The sequence below is a fragment of the Trichechus manatus genome, unplaced genomic scaffold (assembly GCF_000243295.1).
Source record: "Trichechus manatus latirostris isolate Lorelei unplaced genomic scaffold, TriManLat1.0 scaffold00011, whole genome shotgun sequence".
Taxonomy (NCBI): Eukaryota; Metazoa; Chordata; class Mammalia; order Sirenia; family Trichechidae; genus Trichechus; species Trichechus manatus.
This window is the reverse complement of record NW_004443947.1, coordinates 29,042,876-29,061,328: the sequence shown is the minus strand read 5'-3', so window position 1 is coordinate 29,061,328 and position 18,453 is coordinate 29,042,876. Positions and strand designations below refer to the sequence as shown.

The 18,453-nt window shown below is 37.8% G+C and overlaps 1 protein-coding gene across 9 annotated transcripts in view; it reads right to left on the bottom strand.

The window, feature by feature from the left end:
- The window catches only part of FAM114A2 (family with sequence similarity 114 member A2), a 45,983-nt gene that overhangs the window by 9,173 nt on the left and 18,357 nt on the right, over window positions 1-18,453 (bottom strand). For 4 of the 9 annotated variants that reach the window (XM_023726592.1, XM_023726598.1, XM_023726593.1 and 1 more), the window contains exons 9-13: window positions 10,509-10,588; window positions 5,966-6,088; window positions 5,122-5,261; window positions 3,985-4,057; window positions 1,515-1,568 (exon numbers count right to left, since the gene is read on the bottom strand). In XM_023726592.1, coding sequence (XP_023582360.1) covers window positions 1,515-1,568; window positions 3,985-4,057; window positions 5,122-5,261; window positions 5,966-6,088; window positions 10,509-10,588 — 470 coding nt within the window. The other 5 variants (XR_002823147.1, XR_002823148.1, XM_023726597.1 and 2 more) reach the window with 5 other exon arrangements.

The following is an 18,453-nucleotide window of genomic DNA, read 5'->3' as shown; positions in this document are numbered from 1 at the left end:
AGGAGGAGTGTGCTGTCACAGTATGCAGAGAGCAATTAGGGTCACATAACAATGTATGTATAAATTTTTGTATGAGAGACTAACGTGAATTGTAAACTTTCACTTAAACTACAACAATAAAAAAATAAAAAAAATAAAAAAAATAAAAAAAACCATGGAATCCAGAAAGCATCACATAGGGAGGCAATATAATTAATTGATCACAGGATCCTCCTGCACCCCCTTCTTCCACTTCCCTAAATCTAATAAACTGACAAATAGTATGTAAATACAGGCACTTCTCTGATAAAACCAGGGCTTCCAACCGGTTTGTTCCAGGTTGAACCACTGCTGAGAACTTGCATTTCCACCCCAGACATACTAAATCAGGATCTATATTTTACCAAGATTCCCAGGTGATTCTTACATTAGATTTTAAGAACCACTGTTCTACTAGTGGTTCTCAGAATTGGTCCCCAACCAGCAGCACTAGCATCACCTGGTAACTTGTTGGAGCCCTGGTTGCAAAGTGGTTAAGACCTCGGCTGCTAACCAAAAGATCAGCAGTTTGAATCCTCCAGCAGCTCCTTGGAAACCCTATGTGGCAGTTCTACTCTGTCCTATAGGGTTGCTAAGAGTTGGAATCGACTTGACAGCAGTGGGTTTGGTTTTCTGGGAACTTGTTAGACATCCAAATTCTCAGCAGGAGCTCGAACTAGAAGAAACAGTTGGAAGCCCTGAGCAAAATAAAGCAAGATTTCTTGCCAAGGATATGACAAAATGTTTTGTTTTGATTTTTAACCAATCCCCTCTGTGTAAAACCTTAGTCCTTTAGGAAGCAGTGCTTGCCTGCTTGTAACTTCCAGCCCTTCATGTCTACCAGCTGGTCTCCAGAAGGTGTTTCATTATTGAAAATTGTCCACTAAGCTGCGAAGTGGAGCCCTGGTGGCACAGTGGTTAAGAGCTCGGTTCCTAACAAAAGGTGGCCAGTTCAAATCCACCAGCCACTCCTTGGAAACCCTGTGGAGCAGTTCTACTCTGTCCTATAGGGTCGCTATGAGTCAGAATCAAATTGACAGCCAACAGGTTTTTGGTTTTTTAAGCTGCCAAGGGGTAATACTAAGTAATGACAGCTTACAGCTTCTTCATTTCTACTTTACTCTGTAGTTTTGTAATTAATGAACAGGGGTACACATCAAATACACACCACTGTAGTCACATCAGAAACCCTGGTGGCAAAGTGGTTAAGAGCTCGGCTGCTAACCAAAAGGTCAGCAGTTCGAATCCACAAGGCGCTCCTTGGAAACTCTACGGGGCATTTCTACTCTGTCCTATAGGGTCGCTATGAGTCGGAATCGACTCGATGGCAACAGGTTTGGTTTTTGGGTTTTGGTGGTCATATCTCCATCAACATGGCTAACCTACCAATCTGATGACTTAAAAAAAAGTCAGAGACTAAAGACTTAGGAAAGAGTTCATTAATACATAACAATAATGCTTTCAGAGTCAGAGACTTAAAAACAATTGCCACTAACCTCTAGAAATACCGCAGTGATTAATGGGTTAAGGACGTCTGCATTCTCTTTGACCTACAACAAAGAATACGGTATTAAGTGAGCACAGCAGGTTAAAAAATAGTAAGTAGAGTTTGATTCCACTTTGAAATACACACACACAAAAAACCATACAAAAATATAAGCATTTTGGACACAGAGACATTGCTGAAAGATGAAATTGTAAGTGCTTTAAACTTCCTCTATACCTTTCTATGTTATCTGATTTGAGAGTGTATTGCTTTGTAGTTTTTTATTGACTTTTAAAATGTATCATCATTTTATGGGAGAAAGGCACACCTGACCAGAATACTTTAAAACAATTTTAAAACAAATTTTGCATATATGGAACATGTGCTCTAAAAACTGAACAGTTTTTAAGACTGGCTGTTTGTAAAAGTCTCATTTCCTGGAAATAAATAATGCAAATTTAATACTCGCACCTGTTAGCACCTTAAAGTTGATTTGCTGGGTTAAAGTTTCTTTATGGAACATATGGAAAGATTTGTCCTCAGGAGAATAACTTCAAGAAACCCAGGAGCTCTTTTAAAGAAAATACTGAGAGGAAAAGAGAAGCTGTATCATAGGAATAATCTAAACTAATAATCACAGGAATAAGCTAAACTCAAAGTAAGAAAGATTAATTTGGGCCATGGTCTTAATTAAAACAAATTTAAGGGCCAGAAAAACTATCACTGCACTGGCACAGATACACCTACTACAAAGTGATTTTCATTTGCTTGTTCAAAATGTCCTTGATTTTATTCTAATACATGATTACTAGTTTCTCAACCATCTTCCATAGTTCATACACCTGCAGTAAATTATTGCAACTCCATTAAAAAAAAAAATCTTTAGCATTAACTATAGCTCTCCTACTGGCAGTAAGGAGCTACTCTTTAAAAGGGTTTTTATCAATGTCTATATTTCCAGCACAGGTCTTACAGGGCAGCACAAAGTACAGTATATACTTCATTAAAAAAAGAACAAAAATGAGTTGCAAATATCATTTAGACATAGACAAGCTGATCCTAAAGTTCACAGGAAACTCACAGAACCTTAAACAGGCAAAACGATCTTGAAAAAAGAACAAAGTTGGAGGACTCACACACTTCCTGATTTCAAAACTTACTACAAAGCGACAGTAATTAAGACAGTATGATACTGGCATAAGGACATACAGATTAAAAGCACAGAAATGAGAGTCCAGAAATAAATCTGTGTATCTATGGTCAACTGATTTTCGAAAAAAGGGGCCAAGACAATTAATAGTGAACGAATAGTCTTTTTCAACAAATGGTGCTGGGACATCTAAATAGCCACATGTAAAAGTGTGCAGTTGGACCTCTACCTCACACCATAACACAATATTAAGTCAAAATGGATCGTAAACATAAATGTAACAGGTAAAACTACAAAACTCTCAGAAAACGTAGGAATAAATCTGCATGATCTTGGATTAGACAATGATTTCTTAGATACAATGCCAAAAACACAAGTGATAAAAGAGAATACTGACAAGTTGACTTGGTCAAAATTTAAAACTTTTTTGTAGTAAAGAACACTATCAAGAAAGTGAAGGATAACCTACAGACTGCAGACAATACGTGCACATCATATATTTTTAACAAACTTGTATCCAGAATATATAAAAAACCCTTACACCTCAAAGATTTTAACATTTTAAATAATTTTTAAAAATAATAAATTAAAAAATGGGCAAAGGATTTGACTAGACATCTCTTCAAAGAAGATACACAAATGGGCATTAGCACATCACCATCAGTGATTAGTGAAATACAAAAGCTGCTCAGCATCATCAGTCATAAAAACCTGAAACCCAGTGCAGTCGAGTCAATTCCAACTCACAGCAAGGGAAATGCAAATCAAAACCACAGTAAGATACTACTTCATACTCACTTAGGATGGCTAAAATAACAGAGAGAGACAAAACAAGCGTTGGTGAGAACTGGAGAAATTAGAACCATCATACATAGCTGGTGAGAATGTGAAATGGTGCAGCCACTTGGAAAACAGTCTAGCAGTTTCTCAATGACCTTCATGACACAGCAATACCACTTCTAGCTATCTACCTAAAAGAAACGAAAACATGTCCACACAAAAACTGGCACATGCATGTCCATAGCAACATTATTCATAATAGCCAATAAGTAAAGCCAGACACAAAAGACCACACATTGTATGATTCTATTTATATGAAATGTCCAGAATAGGCAAATCTATACAGACAAAAAGTAGATTAGTGTTGCCTAGGTCTGGGGGAGTCTAGTGGGGGAAAGGGAATGGGGAGTGACTCCTAATGGTATGAGATTTCTTTTTGGAATGATGAAAATATTCTAAAATTAGATTATGGTGATGGTTGCACAACTCTAAATATACTAAAAACCACTAACTTACAGACGTTAGCCCAGTAAAAGACATAAATTCTTACCCCAGCAGTTGTTAGGCAGGTGGTGAATTCTTTAGACAGGGCGGACAACTCTTTACACAACACAACTGTTACCCTGGGAAAGAAGGCAGAAGAGTCAGAAGGGTTCCTTTTTATCTTTTCTTTCTCTCTCCTTTTTTAATAAGCTATATTTAACAATTCTTGGAAGAAAACAAACCACTCCTGGTATTATATGTGAAAGACGAAAGCTTTTAAAGGGAGCAAATACACATAAATCAGCTAAAGTACTTGGGGACTTAATGTATTTGGGACCCATTTGAGCAGGTTTCATGCTACAAGTAGGTTTCATCTTCAGTCCTCAGAAAACATTTTTCTACAAAATCCTCTAGAAAGTACTATACTTCAAGTTTAATCAAAGGAAATAACTAAAATACATTTTAAGGAGAAAACACAGTACTTAAAAGACCTTATACTTCATTTAGAAATATTTAAAATAAATATATAGTCATTAATCCATTTATTCAACAAATATTTACTGGAAGTCTTCTATGTGCCAGGTGCTGTTCTAGGGCACTGGGGATAAGTGAATAAGCAAAATCTCAGTTTTCATGGATTCTAATTTGCTAATTAAGGGGAAGACTATGTGCAAATGAAATTAAATATACATATATATTTCATACATATATACAGATATATATATACAAGTATACATGTATATGTGTATATATGTGTGTGTGTGTGTGTGTGTATATATTATATATATAATATATATAGTTATTGTTGTGTGCCACTGAGTTGATTCCAACTCATAGCAACTCCATGTTACAGAGCAGAACTTCATTCCCTAGGCTGAAATCTTCACAGAAGCAGATCATCAGGTCTTTATCCTGAAGAGCTGCTGGGTGGCTTTACGACTAATAAACTGAGAACCAGTTTTCAGAACATGAGTTGCTTAATAAGAAAGGGAAGATTTATAATGTTGACTTATTAAGGTTTAATTAAAAGAAACATCCTTGGCTACTTATTAACTAAAACCCAAAATGAACAAACCTCTAATATGTGAGTAGGTGCAATGTGAACAGCAGCTTATTGAGAGGGAAGTTTCTAAGTTTCTGAAAATAAGCCAAGAAAACTCTTTCAGCAATCTGCATCAGTTAGAGGGATACTCATTACACTTACTGAGAAAGGGTTCTGCTCCTTTCTATGGCTGTCACTTCCTGCTTCTGACCATGCAGAACCAATGCTGCTGTTTTGTGGAACAGTTCGATTGAGCAGGCAGTCAGTTCTGCTAGACTCCGGATTGCAAATGAATGGATATCCTGGAAGGAAAAACAAAACAAAGACTGAGAGAACAAAACATTGTTTTTTTCATCCTCTAGGAAATGACACAACTGTGCTTCTCTCATTCTGAAGAATTCGATATCTTAGCAGACAACAATGTTGGTGCTGTGTGCTATCAAGTCAATTCAGACTCATAGTGACCCTACAGGACAGAAAAGAACTGCCCCCACAGGGTTTTCCAGGCTGTAATCTTCACAGGAGCAGATCGCCAAGTTTTTTCTCCCAACTGCACTGCTGATGAGTTCGAACTGCCGACCTTTCAGTTAGCAGTCGAGTGCTTAACCATTGTGCCACCAGGGCTCCTTCCAGACACTAATAGTTGTCCCTAAATAAACTTATCCCTTTCTTCCATAGTAATTTTACATCTGGGCTCCTAGTTGCAAAAACAAAGGTTCCACTGAAGTCAGGTGGTGTAATGTAACTGAGTTTTGGCCAAAGAGATTTAGATAGAAAGTGTCTTGTGGCAGCTTCTGGGAACCTTCCTTATGACACAACAAATGTACCCTTTATCTCCTTTTCTTTACTCCTTCTTTCATCCTATAGCCTGGAACTACGATGCTATAATCTTGGACTATAAGGTTGAAACTATGCATAGCAGTGTAACACAATAGAAGGAAGTTGGGTCCCTGACTATGGTACCCACATCTCCAATCTGCAAAGTAAGGCTTTGTTGCTTAGTTACCTCTACTGAATTTTTATTGGCTTGCTCAGTACTTTCCACTTCCAAACATTTTTCCCCGTCTTCTTTCTCTGCTAATGGCTTGGTCAGAGATGTCGCGATCCATTCGTAGGCAGTACTTCTTGCCTAAATAAGAAGAAGATTATTGCCCATTCAATTCCTCTAACCTCAGCTTATGCTAGCCTTATGGAAGTCAGTGCTAATACTCTTACCCAAACACATCATGTAGCTTTTTAGTCCTTATCTTACTAGGCCTATCTACACCACCTACTAGTATCCACTCATTCCTTGAAGTTCTCTAGTCCTTTGGCTTTTTTAAAACACTGAAATATAACTTATATACAGTGAAGTGCACAAATCTCTAGAGTTCAGCTCAAGAAATGTTTACATATATACATATATATATATATATATGCCTGCGTAACTGACAGATCAAGATATAGAACCTCCTCACCAACCCAGAAGGTCCTCTCATGCTCCTTCCTAGTCAATACTGTGTCTCCTTCCCTCTGCTCAAAGGTACTCTTCTGTCTCACTATAGACTTTTCCTGTCTTAAAATCCATATAATGGAACCATAAGTATATTCTATTTTGTGTCTGGCTTCTTTTGCTCAACATAGTGTCTATTAGATTCATCCAGGTTGTTGCATGTATCAATAGTTCATTCTTATTTATTGCTGTGTAGTATATCATTTTATGCACATACCATAATTTATCCATTCTCCTGCTGATAGACCTTTGGGTTGTTTCTAGTTTCCTTTGGCATTTTAACACCACTACCCTCTGTCAACGGCATGAGAAACTCTTCCCTAAGAATGAAGCCAAAGCAGAAGAAAGAGGAGCCAAGAGACGGAGGGGGACTGGTTCCCAGGTAGAACCATGCCTAAAGCCAGTCTTCCTCTTGACTTTCTGGTTTCCTGAGCTAATAAATTCCTCTTTTTCCTTAAAGCCAGCTTGACTTAAGTTTCTATTATTTGTAACTGAGTATTGGTTTCTAATGAAATGTTTATTGTCATAAAATGAAGGTATCCACTTCAATAACTTTATACCAGACAGAATGTGTTCAAAGCTATAACCAAGCATTAGGAGTCTAGAGAAAACATTAGGTCATTCCACCTAAGAGAATCACAGGTTTTATTACATATGGAATTGGAGTTGGGCCTTTAAGGATCAATAGGTAGGTTTTTACCCAAGGCCACAACATTAATGAGCTAGAGCAAAACCTGTGTACCCACACACTCACTGCAGGGTTCTTTCCCCTATAACATATGGCCTCCCACAAAATCCATCAGGAACAATCTGGCTCTGATCTATAACCTTCCTACTACTTAAGCCTCTCAAATAAAAAAAAAAAAAAAACCCAGAATGAACTATATAAAGGCTCAGAAGTAGGAAAATGCAAGGTGTGCTAAGGAAGCTGAGCTATCTGGCAAGCCCAGAGTATAAGGTGCAAGAATTTATTAATCCATTTATGTACTTCAAATATTTGCTGCATACTGTGCTAGGTGTTGGGGATACAGTGGTAAATATAAGCTAGGGCCCTGATCTTCTTTTCTCTAGTAAGAACGACAATTAAGAAACAAACAAATAAATATATGCACGAAGAAAACGAAATGGAGTGATGAAGAATACAGACTAGGTAGACAGAGGGCAGCTTTAGTTTGGAGGATTGATGAGGAAGGGTCTCTGAGAAGTGATATTTGAGCTGAAATCTAAAGGATATAAAGGAGTCAGTCACACAGATATACAGGCAAAGAGAGTTGTAAGCAGAGAGAAATTAGCTTGTTGTATACGAAGAAAAGAAGAAGGCCAGTATGGGAAGAATATAGAGGGTGGGGGAGCGTGATAGGAGATGAAGTTGGAGTAGTGAGGTTTATAGAAGAGTATAGTGAGAGATGAAGCTAGAAAGAATCATAACAATTGACAAATAGTCCAAAGAGTATGAGAAGTTCTTTACAACAACTTTGAAGAGGTAAAATGAGACAAAAACCAGAAGTTGATTTATCTAAAATATAACTTATATAAAGTGCACAAATCTCCAGAGTTCAGCTCAATAAATGTTTAATGTTTAATGTTTCATTAAAAATGAAAGAAATACGTGGAGATACAAGGTCAAATAAAAGAAAAAGAAAACTGGTACCATAAATTTAATGTACTTGGACAAAGTATTTTAATAGGCATATGGAATGCACAAAGCAATCTCTCCTGTAATAAATACACTAAGTGAAGTTACCGCAAACCACTGTGCCAACTCAAAGCAATTCATCAACCCTTTCCAAAACTGTTCCCTCACTCCCCATGATTCAACCTAGAACTTTCCATTGGTGAGATCTGGACATAGAAATTAAAAGGCATCTTTGAGATTAGCTTCTCCAACAACTTATTTGTTTCCAGCTGAACAAAATAAGACCTGGAGAAGGAACGGAGTTTGCCCAAAGTCACAAAACATGCAGAGTAAGAATAAGAACCATGGAATATCTTGTTATGCAGAAAGTAAGAAAGTGCTCAAAAATTGTTGGGGGCATGCTACAAGGACAGAGGAGCCCGCATGAAGGACAATTTGAACATTAAAATAATTAAGGACAGTGATAAATTGTAAATCACTGAGGAAAAAAAGAAGCCCATGAAGCCACAGCGATAACAAAGAGATAAAGAAGAACTCTTGACTATAGCAGAATGTCAAAAGCCAATTGGTAATGTGGAGGAAGGGCTAGGGTTGAAAAAAATCACCATTTTGCAACCATCACAGTGAAGACAGGTCCAGCAAGAATCATGATTCGATGTTAAATCTAGGAGGGAAATGATGAGGAGGAGCAGGATATTTGTATGGTCTTGAAGTATCTTCTACCCACAGTAGCATAGAACAACATAGTAATTGTGCAGTGAGAAATCAGACAACACATGGCCAGTGGGGGCAGACGGGCATCGTGTGCCTCTAGATTTGATACCCTGAGCAGGACACATCTCTTATGGGATATTTTGGCTAGGAAAACGTAACCTGACTCTAATCATGAGAAAACACCAGAAAAACCCCAAATGAGGTATGTTCTATTGTTATAAAAGGAAAAGGGGGAGTGTATTTTTCAAAAATATCAATGTCATAAAAGACAAAGAAAGGCTGAGAAACTATTGCTGATTAAAGGAGACGAAAAGTACATGACATCTAAATACAATTTGCAATCAAGCACTGGGTTCACTGTCAGAGGGAAAAATTTGCTATAAAGGACATTATTGGGTGAACTGACAAAACTGGAATATGGACAATTGAGTAACAAAAGTATGGTATTAATGTTAAATTTACCGACGTGGATAACTGTACTGTGGCTATATAAAGGAATATCTGTATCCCTTTAGGCTATTCATATTAAAGTATTTAGGCATAAAGGGCTACGTAATATTTGCAACTTACTCTCTAATGATTCCAAAAATAATAATAGTGTGTGTGTATAAATATAGAGAGAGAGACAGAGAGAGAGAAAATACACACACGTGTACAAGCACAAATGATTAGGCAAATGAGGTAAAATGGTAACAATAAGTAAATTTGCATAAAGAAAATACGAGTGTTGTATTATTGTTGCAACTTTTCTGTATGAAATTATTTCCAAAAACAAACAAAAAAACAATGATTCAAGATAGAAAGTGTTGTGATGAAGTGCTCAGATAAGAGGAATGAGCTGCTCGAGTGTGGTCTGAAAAGCTTTCTTGGAGAATGTAGCATTTTCACTGCGCACAGGAGACTGGGATAACAAACCAAGCACTATATTCCTTATGCTGGAGCATTGGGTGGGGGGAGGCTACTGTGCTGACTATGCAATGGCTATCAGCTCTCCCTGGCCAGGAAGCCATGCGACTCTGGTCCTGAAATGTTTCCCCAGTTTGGGAGCGGAGGATAAAAAGGCAGCAAGCAGGCCATGACCCAGTGTATACTGTTCCATGTGTGGCACTAGCATATATGCTACTGGACACTGATCTGAAACAGTCCCTCCCTATTCACTCTGAGTTCTGACTAAAGTTTCTTCACGTGCCAGATGTGTGAAGACAGCTCAGGAGTCATCACCAAAAATGAAGACCTGGGCCATGAAACTCTCTCATTTCCACATGCTAAGTAGTCATTACCTGAGTTGTTGGGCTCTGGGAAAAGGCAACCTCCAGCTCCCTAAAGGAAGGGGCCATATCCCATCATCTCTGAATTACTCAGAGCCCTGAGCAGTGAGACCTCAGTAGATACTTGTCCACTGGCATCAGGAAGGCTTGTCAGCACTGCCAACTTTAACTGACCAACACTGAGGCCTAAATTAAGCTCTCAGACAAGCAAACAAATCCAAATGAAAATAGGTAAGGATGGGAGATGTGTTGGGGGGAGGGGGCAGATGTGAGTTTAGCATGCTAACCTGGGGGAGAAGGTGGAAGGTAGAAGGTACAGAACTTAGAATATACCCTCAATTTTGGTGACACCCTTGCCAGGAGTTTAGAATCTTATGCTCTTTATCCACTAAATCCAGACAAGTAAAATAATGAAAATCACCCAGAAATAATAACTTACTCTGGCCAGTTTCTCTGGTTTGGAGGAGACGTGCAGCTGGGAAAACAGCTCTGTAATTTCTTTGGTAAAGTCTTCATCCCCTGAAAAACCAAATACCATGTAAAGCACTGTAGGAAGACTGGTGAGGATCACGAGGTCATGGGAGGAGGAGGGGAAGTGGGTGGTAGTGGTGGTAGTAGTACAGCGGTGTAACAGTAACAGTAGCAGCAATTTACATGAGCATGGTGCGTTAGTGCTTACAGAATCCTTCTATGGACATTATATCGATACATTCTTTCAATGATCCTATAAGAAAAGTGGTGTTATCCCATTTTAGAGATGAAGAAACTAGAGCTTGAAGTTATTTCCCCAGTATCACGTAGTGCAGATTAGGAGTTAAACCCTGGCCTTCCCACCCCCACTCCAAGTCCAGTGCTCTTTGCATTACATCCAAGAAGCACATATAGAGAAATGGTGAAAACCCAGTACTAAACAGGTACTATGCATGTGCTTTCAAGGAAGTGGAATTTAACTCAGGACCTGAAAGATGAGTACAAGTTAGCTAAGTGAATGGGAATAGTTTCCAGCAGAGGAAACAAGTGCAAAGACTCAAATGTGAAGGAAAGCACGGCAATAACTGTAATTTGGTTAGGAATGTCTAGTGTAAGGCGGAGAAGAAGAGTGGAATGAAGCTAGGAAGATGAGTAACCAGCTGCCGTCGAGTTGACTCCAACTCATGATGACCCCATGTGTATCAGAGTAGAACTGTGCTCTGCAGGGTTTTCAATGGCTAATTTTTGGAAGTAGATCATCAAGCCTTTCTTCTGAGGAACTTCTGGGTAAAGACTCGAACCTTCAACCTTTCAATTAGCAGTTGAGTGCATTAACCCACACCACCCAGGGACTCTGGAAAGGTTAGTAGCATCCAAATAACAACAGGCCTTAAAACCATCATAAGGAATTCAAACTTTATACTGAAAGAGTGGGGAGCCACTAAATGATTTTAAGCAGAGACTGATATGATCAAACTTCAATTTCGGAAAGATCATTTTGGCTGCTGGGTAGGAAATGCATTGGAAGGGGAACAAGAAAGGAAGAAGGTGGCTGAGGCCGTAATTCAGGAACGAGGTAAGAGATAATGATGGATAAGAAGAAAGAAGAAAAGGGGATTCCAGAATGTTGGAAGAATGATGAGGAAGCTTTTGGAGTAAGCCTGGTAAGAGATGAGGGGGAACACAGAATATCTATACTTAGAAACACACAAGCAAATGTGAGTCAGGACCAAACAACCAACACATCCACACAAATTGGCAGGAAATGTACTTCCCCTCTCCACATAGCTAAATTCAATCCTATCCTCCTCCCCCGCCCCCCTCGCCCCACCTTGAGGCCCAGCCCAAGGCTTCTCTACAATCTGGTATGTAGACAAGAACTCTTGAGCACAGAAATGTATACCACTTACAATCATACTATGTGAGTATGTTTTAATCACCAGTCCACAGCTTGCCAGGACAAATTATTACTGTTTCATATCTGTTTCCTTCCCAAAATCCCCATAAAAAATACAATTCTATCTTGGCACCTCTCTCTCCCTCTGCTATCCTTTTGTCCCTCTCTTGGTGTTTGAGGCAGAGAATTCAAAAGCTTTAGTGATCTCAGGTACTGTATGGTTTGGGAAAAGCTGATCTCACTAACTGATAACAACTATGACATATATAACTCATCTAAACAACTTCTAATCATACCCTACTATCTGAAATCCAAAACCTGACTTTTAGGCAGGCATTTTATTTTCCCAACTAAGCTCTAAATTATTTGGGCACAGGAGATGAATCTGAATCTGTAGTGAGACATATGTACCCCAAGAGGTTCAAAAAATGATCCAATGGAGTGCAGCAAAAAAAAAAAAAAATTGAATTTCTATTTATAGGTATTTATCCCATTCTTTAAAATATCTATTTTAGTATCTGGGGTGGGAGCCAGGCATGGGAATATATTAAGGATTCTCTATATCCCAATGTTTGGGAGCTACCAGGATAGAGCACGCAGGGTTCCCCTAACCTAGCTGATTTTTTTTTAACCTTTATTTTTCACAGAACATCAATTTGTAAAATGTGACTTGGGTTTTGTTTTATTGGTTTTTTTTGGGGGGGCAGGGGTTGTTTTGTTTTGTTTTTTTTAAAAGCATATCCCATTCATTAAATGAGATATAGATAAAGCACTTAAAACAGTCCCTGGCACATAACAAGAGTTCAATAAATGGTGAGCATTACTCTGGAAAAAAAAAATCTATTTTAGGGTATATTTTAGAATTTACATAATATATATTTACAATGCTACATGTGTACAATTTATAAGCATTCAAATATACTCAAAAAAACTTTTACTGCTAAGTGTTTGTGATCAAAACTGTTTGAAAATCCCTGTCATGTACTTCCCTTTTACCTCTCCACAGTCCTGAGTATAAAAAGGAGTTGTTCCCTTATCTCACACCATATACAAAAATTACTCAAAATGGATCAAAGACCTAAATATGACAGCTAAAACTATATTTCAGAAGAAAAGACAGGGACACATCTTCATGACCTTGGATTTGGCAACGGATTATTAGATGCGACATTAAAAGCATGAGCAACAGAAGTAAAAATCAACTGAACTTCATCAAAATTAAAAACTTTTGTGCTCAAAGGAAGCACAAACACAACCTACAGAACAGTATATTTGCAAATCATTTATCTGACAAGGGATTTGTATCTAGAATATATAAAGAGCTCTTATAATCTAATTATAAAAAAACAGCCCAATTAAAAAATGAATAGACATTTCTCTGAGGATGATATACAAATAGCCAATGGGCACAGGAAAAGATGCTCCACATCATCAGTCATCAGGGAAATACAAATCAAAACCACATAAGAAACCACTTCACCATCAGTAGGATGGCTAGAATCAAAAAGTCAGGTGGCTTAAAAAAAAAAAATTTTTTTTTAAGTCAGGTAATAACAAGTGTTGGCAAGGATGTGAAGAAATCCGAACCCTCATATACCATTGGTGGGAGTATAAAATGTATGGAAAACAATCTGGCAGTTAAACATAGAGTTACCATATGACCCAGCAATTCCATTCCTAAGTATATACCCCAAGAAAAATAAAACATATGTCCACACAAAGACTTGTACATGAATATTTACAGCAGCATTATTTGTAATAGCCAGAAGGTAGAAACAACTCAAACAGCCATCAGTGGATGAATGGATAAACAAATTGTGGTATATCCATAGGGAACATTACTCAGTCATAAAAAGGAATGATGTACTGATACATGATGGATGAATGTATTGAAACACTGGATGGACCTTAAAAACATTACATTAAGTGAAAGAAGTCAGTCACAAAAGTCAACGTATTATATGAAAGTCCAGAACATGGAAATCTGTAGAAACAGAAAGTAGACTAGTAGTTATCTATGGCTGGTAGGAGGAGAGTGGGTAGACTAGGGGAATGATAGCTAAAGGATACAAGATTTCTTTTTGAGGTGATGAAAATATTCTAAAATTGACTGTGGGGATGGTTGCACACATCTGTGAATATACTAAAAACCATTAAATTGTACTCTTTAAATGGGTGAATTGTATGGTATGTGAATTATATCACAATAAAACTCTTTAAGAAAAAAAAGTAGTTGTTGCATTAGAATACAACTGTGTAAGAATGGAAACAAGGCAGGGCTAGTGCTCTGGAGGAGCCCAGGAGAGTGGCTAGAGCCTCCTCAAGCAGGAAGTCTCCTTCCAAGGCTAAGGAACCAGGTACATTAGACAGAGGGGCAAGAGCTAAGGATGCTGCTGGAAAATGAAGATGGCCAATGTCACCAGAACCACGTTCTGTGGTTTTCTCTGCCTTCTGCTACCACTTTTTTTAAGAGCTTTAACCAAATCAAACTCATTGCTATAGAGTCCATTCCAACTCATAGTGACCTTATAGGACAGAACAAAACTGCTCCATAGGGTTTCCAAGGAGTGGCTGGTAGATTTGAACTGCCGACCTTTTAGTCTGCAGCCATAGCTCTTAACCACTGCGCCACCAGGGCTTCTTTAATGGCTTTACTGAGATATAATTAAATACCAAGATCACTGTTGCATTCTCAACTGAAATCACTGGCGAGAACTTTGGCAGGAGATGGAGGAGTGCAGGGGTGGAGGAGTGAAGGGGAGACCCAGTGCTATCTTTTTTGAGCCTAATCTCTGGCAAACAGGTATGGAAAATAAAAATCATAGACATAAATCCATCTGTTTAGAAAACCTCTTAGAGTTCTCTGAATGGCATTTAAAGATTAGGGTTTCTGATTACTTATGCAAAGCCAGATGTTGACTAAATTGAACAAATACTGTTAATGGCACCACGTACAGATAAATTAACTTTATAAATAACTGGGGATTGTCACACCAGGGTTTGGTTACGAATAATGGAGCAACTTAAGTAAATCAAAATTAATTTATGGGTTTCCTTCTAAGCAAGACATTTAAAATACAAATCTTTATTTACTTAAACTTTCCTAATAATGAAAATAATATCCACCATTTGTTGAGTGCTTACTATGTGCCATACATTAAATATAATATTTCATTTACTCCTTACAACAACCTAAGAGGAATGATCTCGTTACAGATGAGGAAACTGAAGCTCAGTGTTTAGTAACTTCCCAAAGTCACAGTTTGATTTGGAACCCAGGTTTAACTCCAAAACCCCTGCTTTTATCCACCATGCTACACTACCTTCTCAATACCTCAGGAGAGGATATTGAAATTTAAAACATTTAAGCTTTAAAAATTTATATTCAAGAATGATTTTCTAATCAGGAATACCACCTTTACATGTAGTAAGATGTCATTTAGCAAGATGTTATCTCGCCAGGCAGTTTGACTTCTTAAAACACAGTGCAGAACACCAATGAGAACAAAAAAGAAAAAGTCTTTCTCTGTGCAGAATCCATGCACTCAAAGTTTATGTCCTTCTCTCAAAGGAGACATCCTAAGACCCTTACTCAGAGCTCTTTGCTCTTAATACACAACTCAAATTAAGAGTAATCCTCTGGTTTTCCATCCATAGTGGATTAGGGAAAGAAAACTAAATGAGGTTCAGGGGATATCAGAAGGAAGCTCACTGGCAGTTGAGAGAAGTAAAAGAGACAGATAAATGCACAGAAGGAAATAAAGATGCACGATCTAAAAAGCAATTAGAGACATTTTTTAAGAGCATAGCTCTCTAGGATAATTTAATCTAGCAGTTCTCAAACTTTCTGGTCTCAGGACCCCTTTACACACTTAAAACTTTTTTAGAATCCCAAACAGCTTTTGTTTACATCTGTATCTATCAATATTTATTATATTAAAAATTAAAACTGAAATGCTTTAAGTATTTATCAATTCATTAATAATAATAATAATTAGCTCATTAAACCAAAAACCCATTGCCTTCAATTCCAACTCATAGCAACCCTATAGGACAGAGTAGAAGTGCCCCATAGGGTTTTCGAGGCTGTAAATCTTTATGGAAGCAGACTGCCACATCTTTCTCCCATGGAGAGGCTGGTGGGTTTGAACCGCTGACCTTCTGGTTAGAAGCTGAGGGCTTAACCACTGCACCATCAGGACTTCTCTAATAAGCTCATTACCTAACATAAATAACCTTTTTTTAAAATTGTGTTTTAGGTGAAAGTTTACAGTGCAAATTAGTTTTTCATTCAAAAACTTTATACACAAATTGTTTTGTGACATTAGTTGCAAGCCCCGCAATGTGTCAGCACTCTCCCCCTTTCCACCCCAAGTTCCCTGCTTCCATTTATCCAGTTTTCTTGTCCCTTCCTGCCTTCTCATCTTTGCTTTTGGGCAGGTGTTGCCCCTTTGGTCTCATAGCCTTCATGGAGCTAAGAAGCACGTTCCTCACATGTGTAAATTGTTTGTTTTCTAGGCCTGTCTAATCTTTGGCTGAAAGGTGGACTTTGGGAGAGGCTTCAGTTCTGAGTTAATAGGGTGTTCAGGGGACACAGTCTCAGGAGGGGGTGAATTACCTATTTTTTAAGAAAAAATAACTACATTTTAAAAAATTAGTGAGACGTGTGCCATTGTTTTACATCTCTGCAAATATCTTTAATTTCCGGCTTAATAGAAGACAGCTGGATTCTCTTATCTACTTTTGCACTCAATCTGTTGTGATACCTTGTTTTGTTCGAGTGTATGAAGAAAATCCAGCCCCATGAAGACAGTTTCAAAGGGAAGGAGTATTTTAATAGCCTTTTCAGATAGATGTGGATAGTCTTCCTTAAAACTACACCAAAATTCAACAAGCAGTCATTTCTTAAAGCTTAGTTGCAATGTGGAGTCTGAAGCCATACCATGAACAAAGCACTCAGTTGCATTAAATTAAAATCCATTGGTCTACCTTGTACTTTGAAAGGATTTTTTGCTCATGCGTGATTTTGCAATATCATTCACTGGCCATTTGGAAAATACTGGCTCACTAAATTATGCAGCTCTTCCTAATACTGACACATTTCATTACAAAATATTCAAAAACAAAAATCACATTTTTTTTTATTATCACTATCAATTTCATCAGAAAGGTCTATAAGCACTGGGAAGTTGTCAAACTTACCACAGTGGTAAATACAAGTTTTACAAATGCCTAATTTTTGCTTGAAGTTCAAATTTTCTTATTAGCCATAAATACTTTCAGTTGTTTTCCTTGACATGACAGTCTCACTTCATACCTTTTCAAGAAAATATTTAGCAAATATCCTACTCTGAATAGTTTGTGGACTGTTATCTTTCAAGTAAAAACGGTGTTTCATGAAAAAAAGCAGGTAGGTAGTTCAGCTCGCAACTCGAACAATAGCACAAGTGCTTTTCCTTGGGACAACCGTCATACTTCAGCGTGGATCACACAGAATATTAAGTGTTTAATTAATTCAATATAATTAATAGTTCAATAAAACGTGATAAAATTAATAAAATTAACAAAGGCAGTAAGAAATAGTTTAATAAAATTATTTATAATTTAGTAAAATTAAATCATTTTTACTGCTTCATCAACAAAACTGGCACTTTTTTATTCTACTATGAGAGCACAGCAGTGAAAATGTAGGAATAGTGAAAAGACAATACAATGACTACTAGTACCACAGTTTGGTGCCACTGCCTTGATTCATACTAAGACACCAGAAATTTTACCCACCCTTGCTTCTGCACCATCAGTGCAAATGTCAACTCACTGAAAAAACAATACCTTGATACTATTAAGCAAAAAGTTTTGACCTCATAGCTCCCCTAAAAGGGTCTTAGGGGCCCAGGGATTTGCAGACTGTACTTCGAGAACCACTGATTTAATCTACCACGTAAGCGATAGGTCCTGTATGTCTTAACAGACCCTGAGACCCTGAGGGAAATTTTCTATTTACTTTTTATGTTTATAACTGATTGTTTCATCAAGAAAAGGCAAAATTGTATTCATCAGAGTCTACTTTCAAAAAGACCACCATGGTATAACAAAGTTTATTAAGAAAATGTTCTGCATCCTATTTTGGTGAGTGGCGTCTGGGGTCTTAAAAGCTAGCAAGAAGACTTCTAAGATGCATCAATTGGTCCTAACCACCTGGAATAAAGGAGAATGAAGAACACCAAAGACACAAGGCAAGTATTAGCCCAAAAGACAGAAAGGGCCACATAAACCAGAGACTCCATCAGCCTAAGACCAGAAAGAACTAGACAGTGCTGGCTACCACCAGTGACCGCCCTGACAGGGAACACAACAGACAGTCCCTGATGGAGCAGGAGAAAGGCGGGGTGCAGAACTCAAATTCTAGTAAACGACCAGATTTAACGGTCTGACTGAGACTGGAGGAACCCCAGAAAGCATGGCCCCTGGATTCTCTATCAGCCCAGAACTAAAACAATTTCCGAGGCCAACTCTT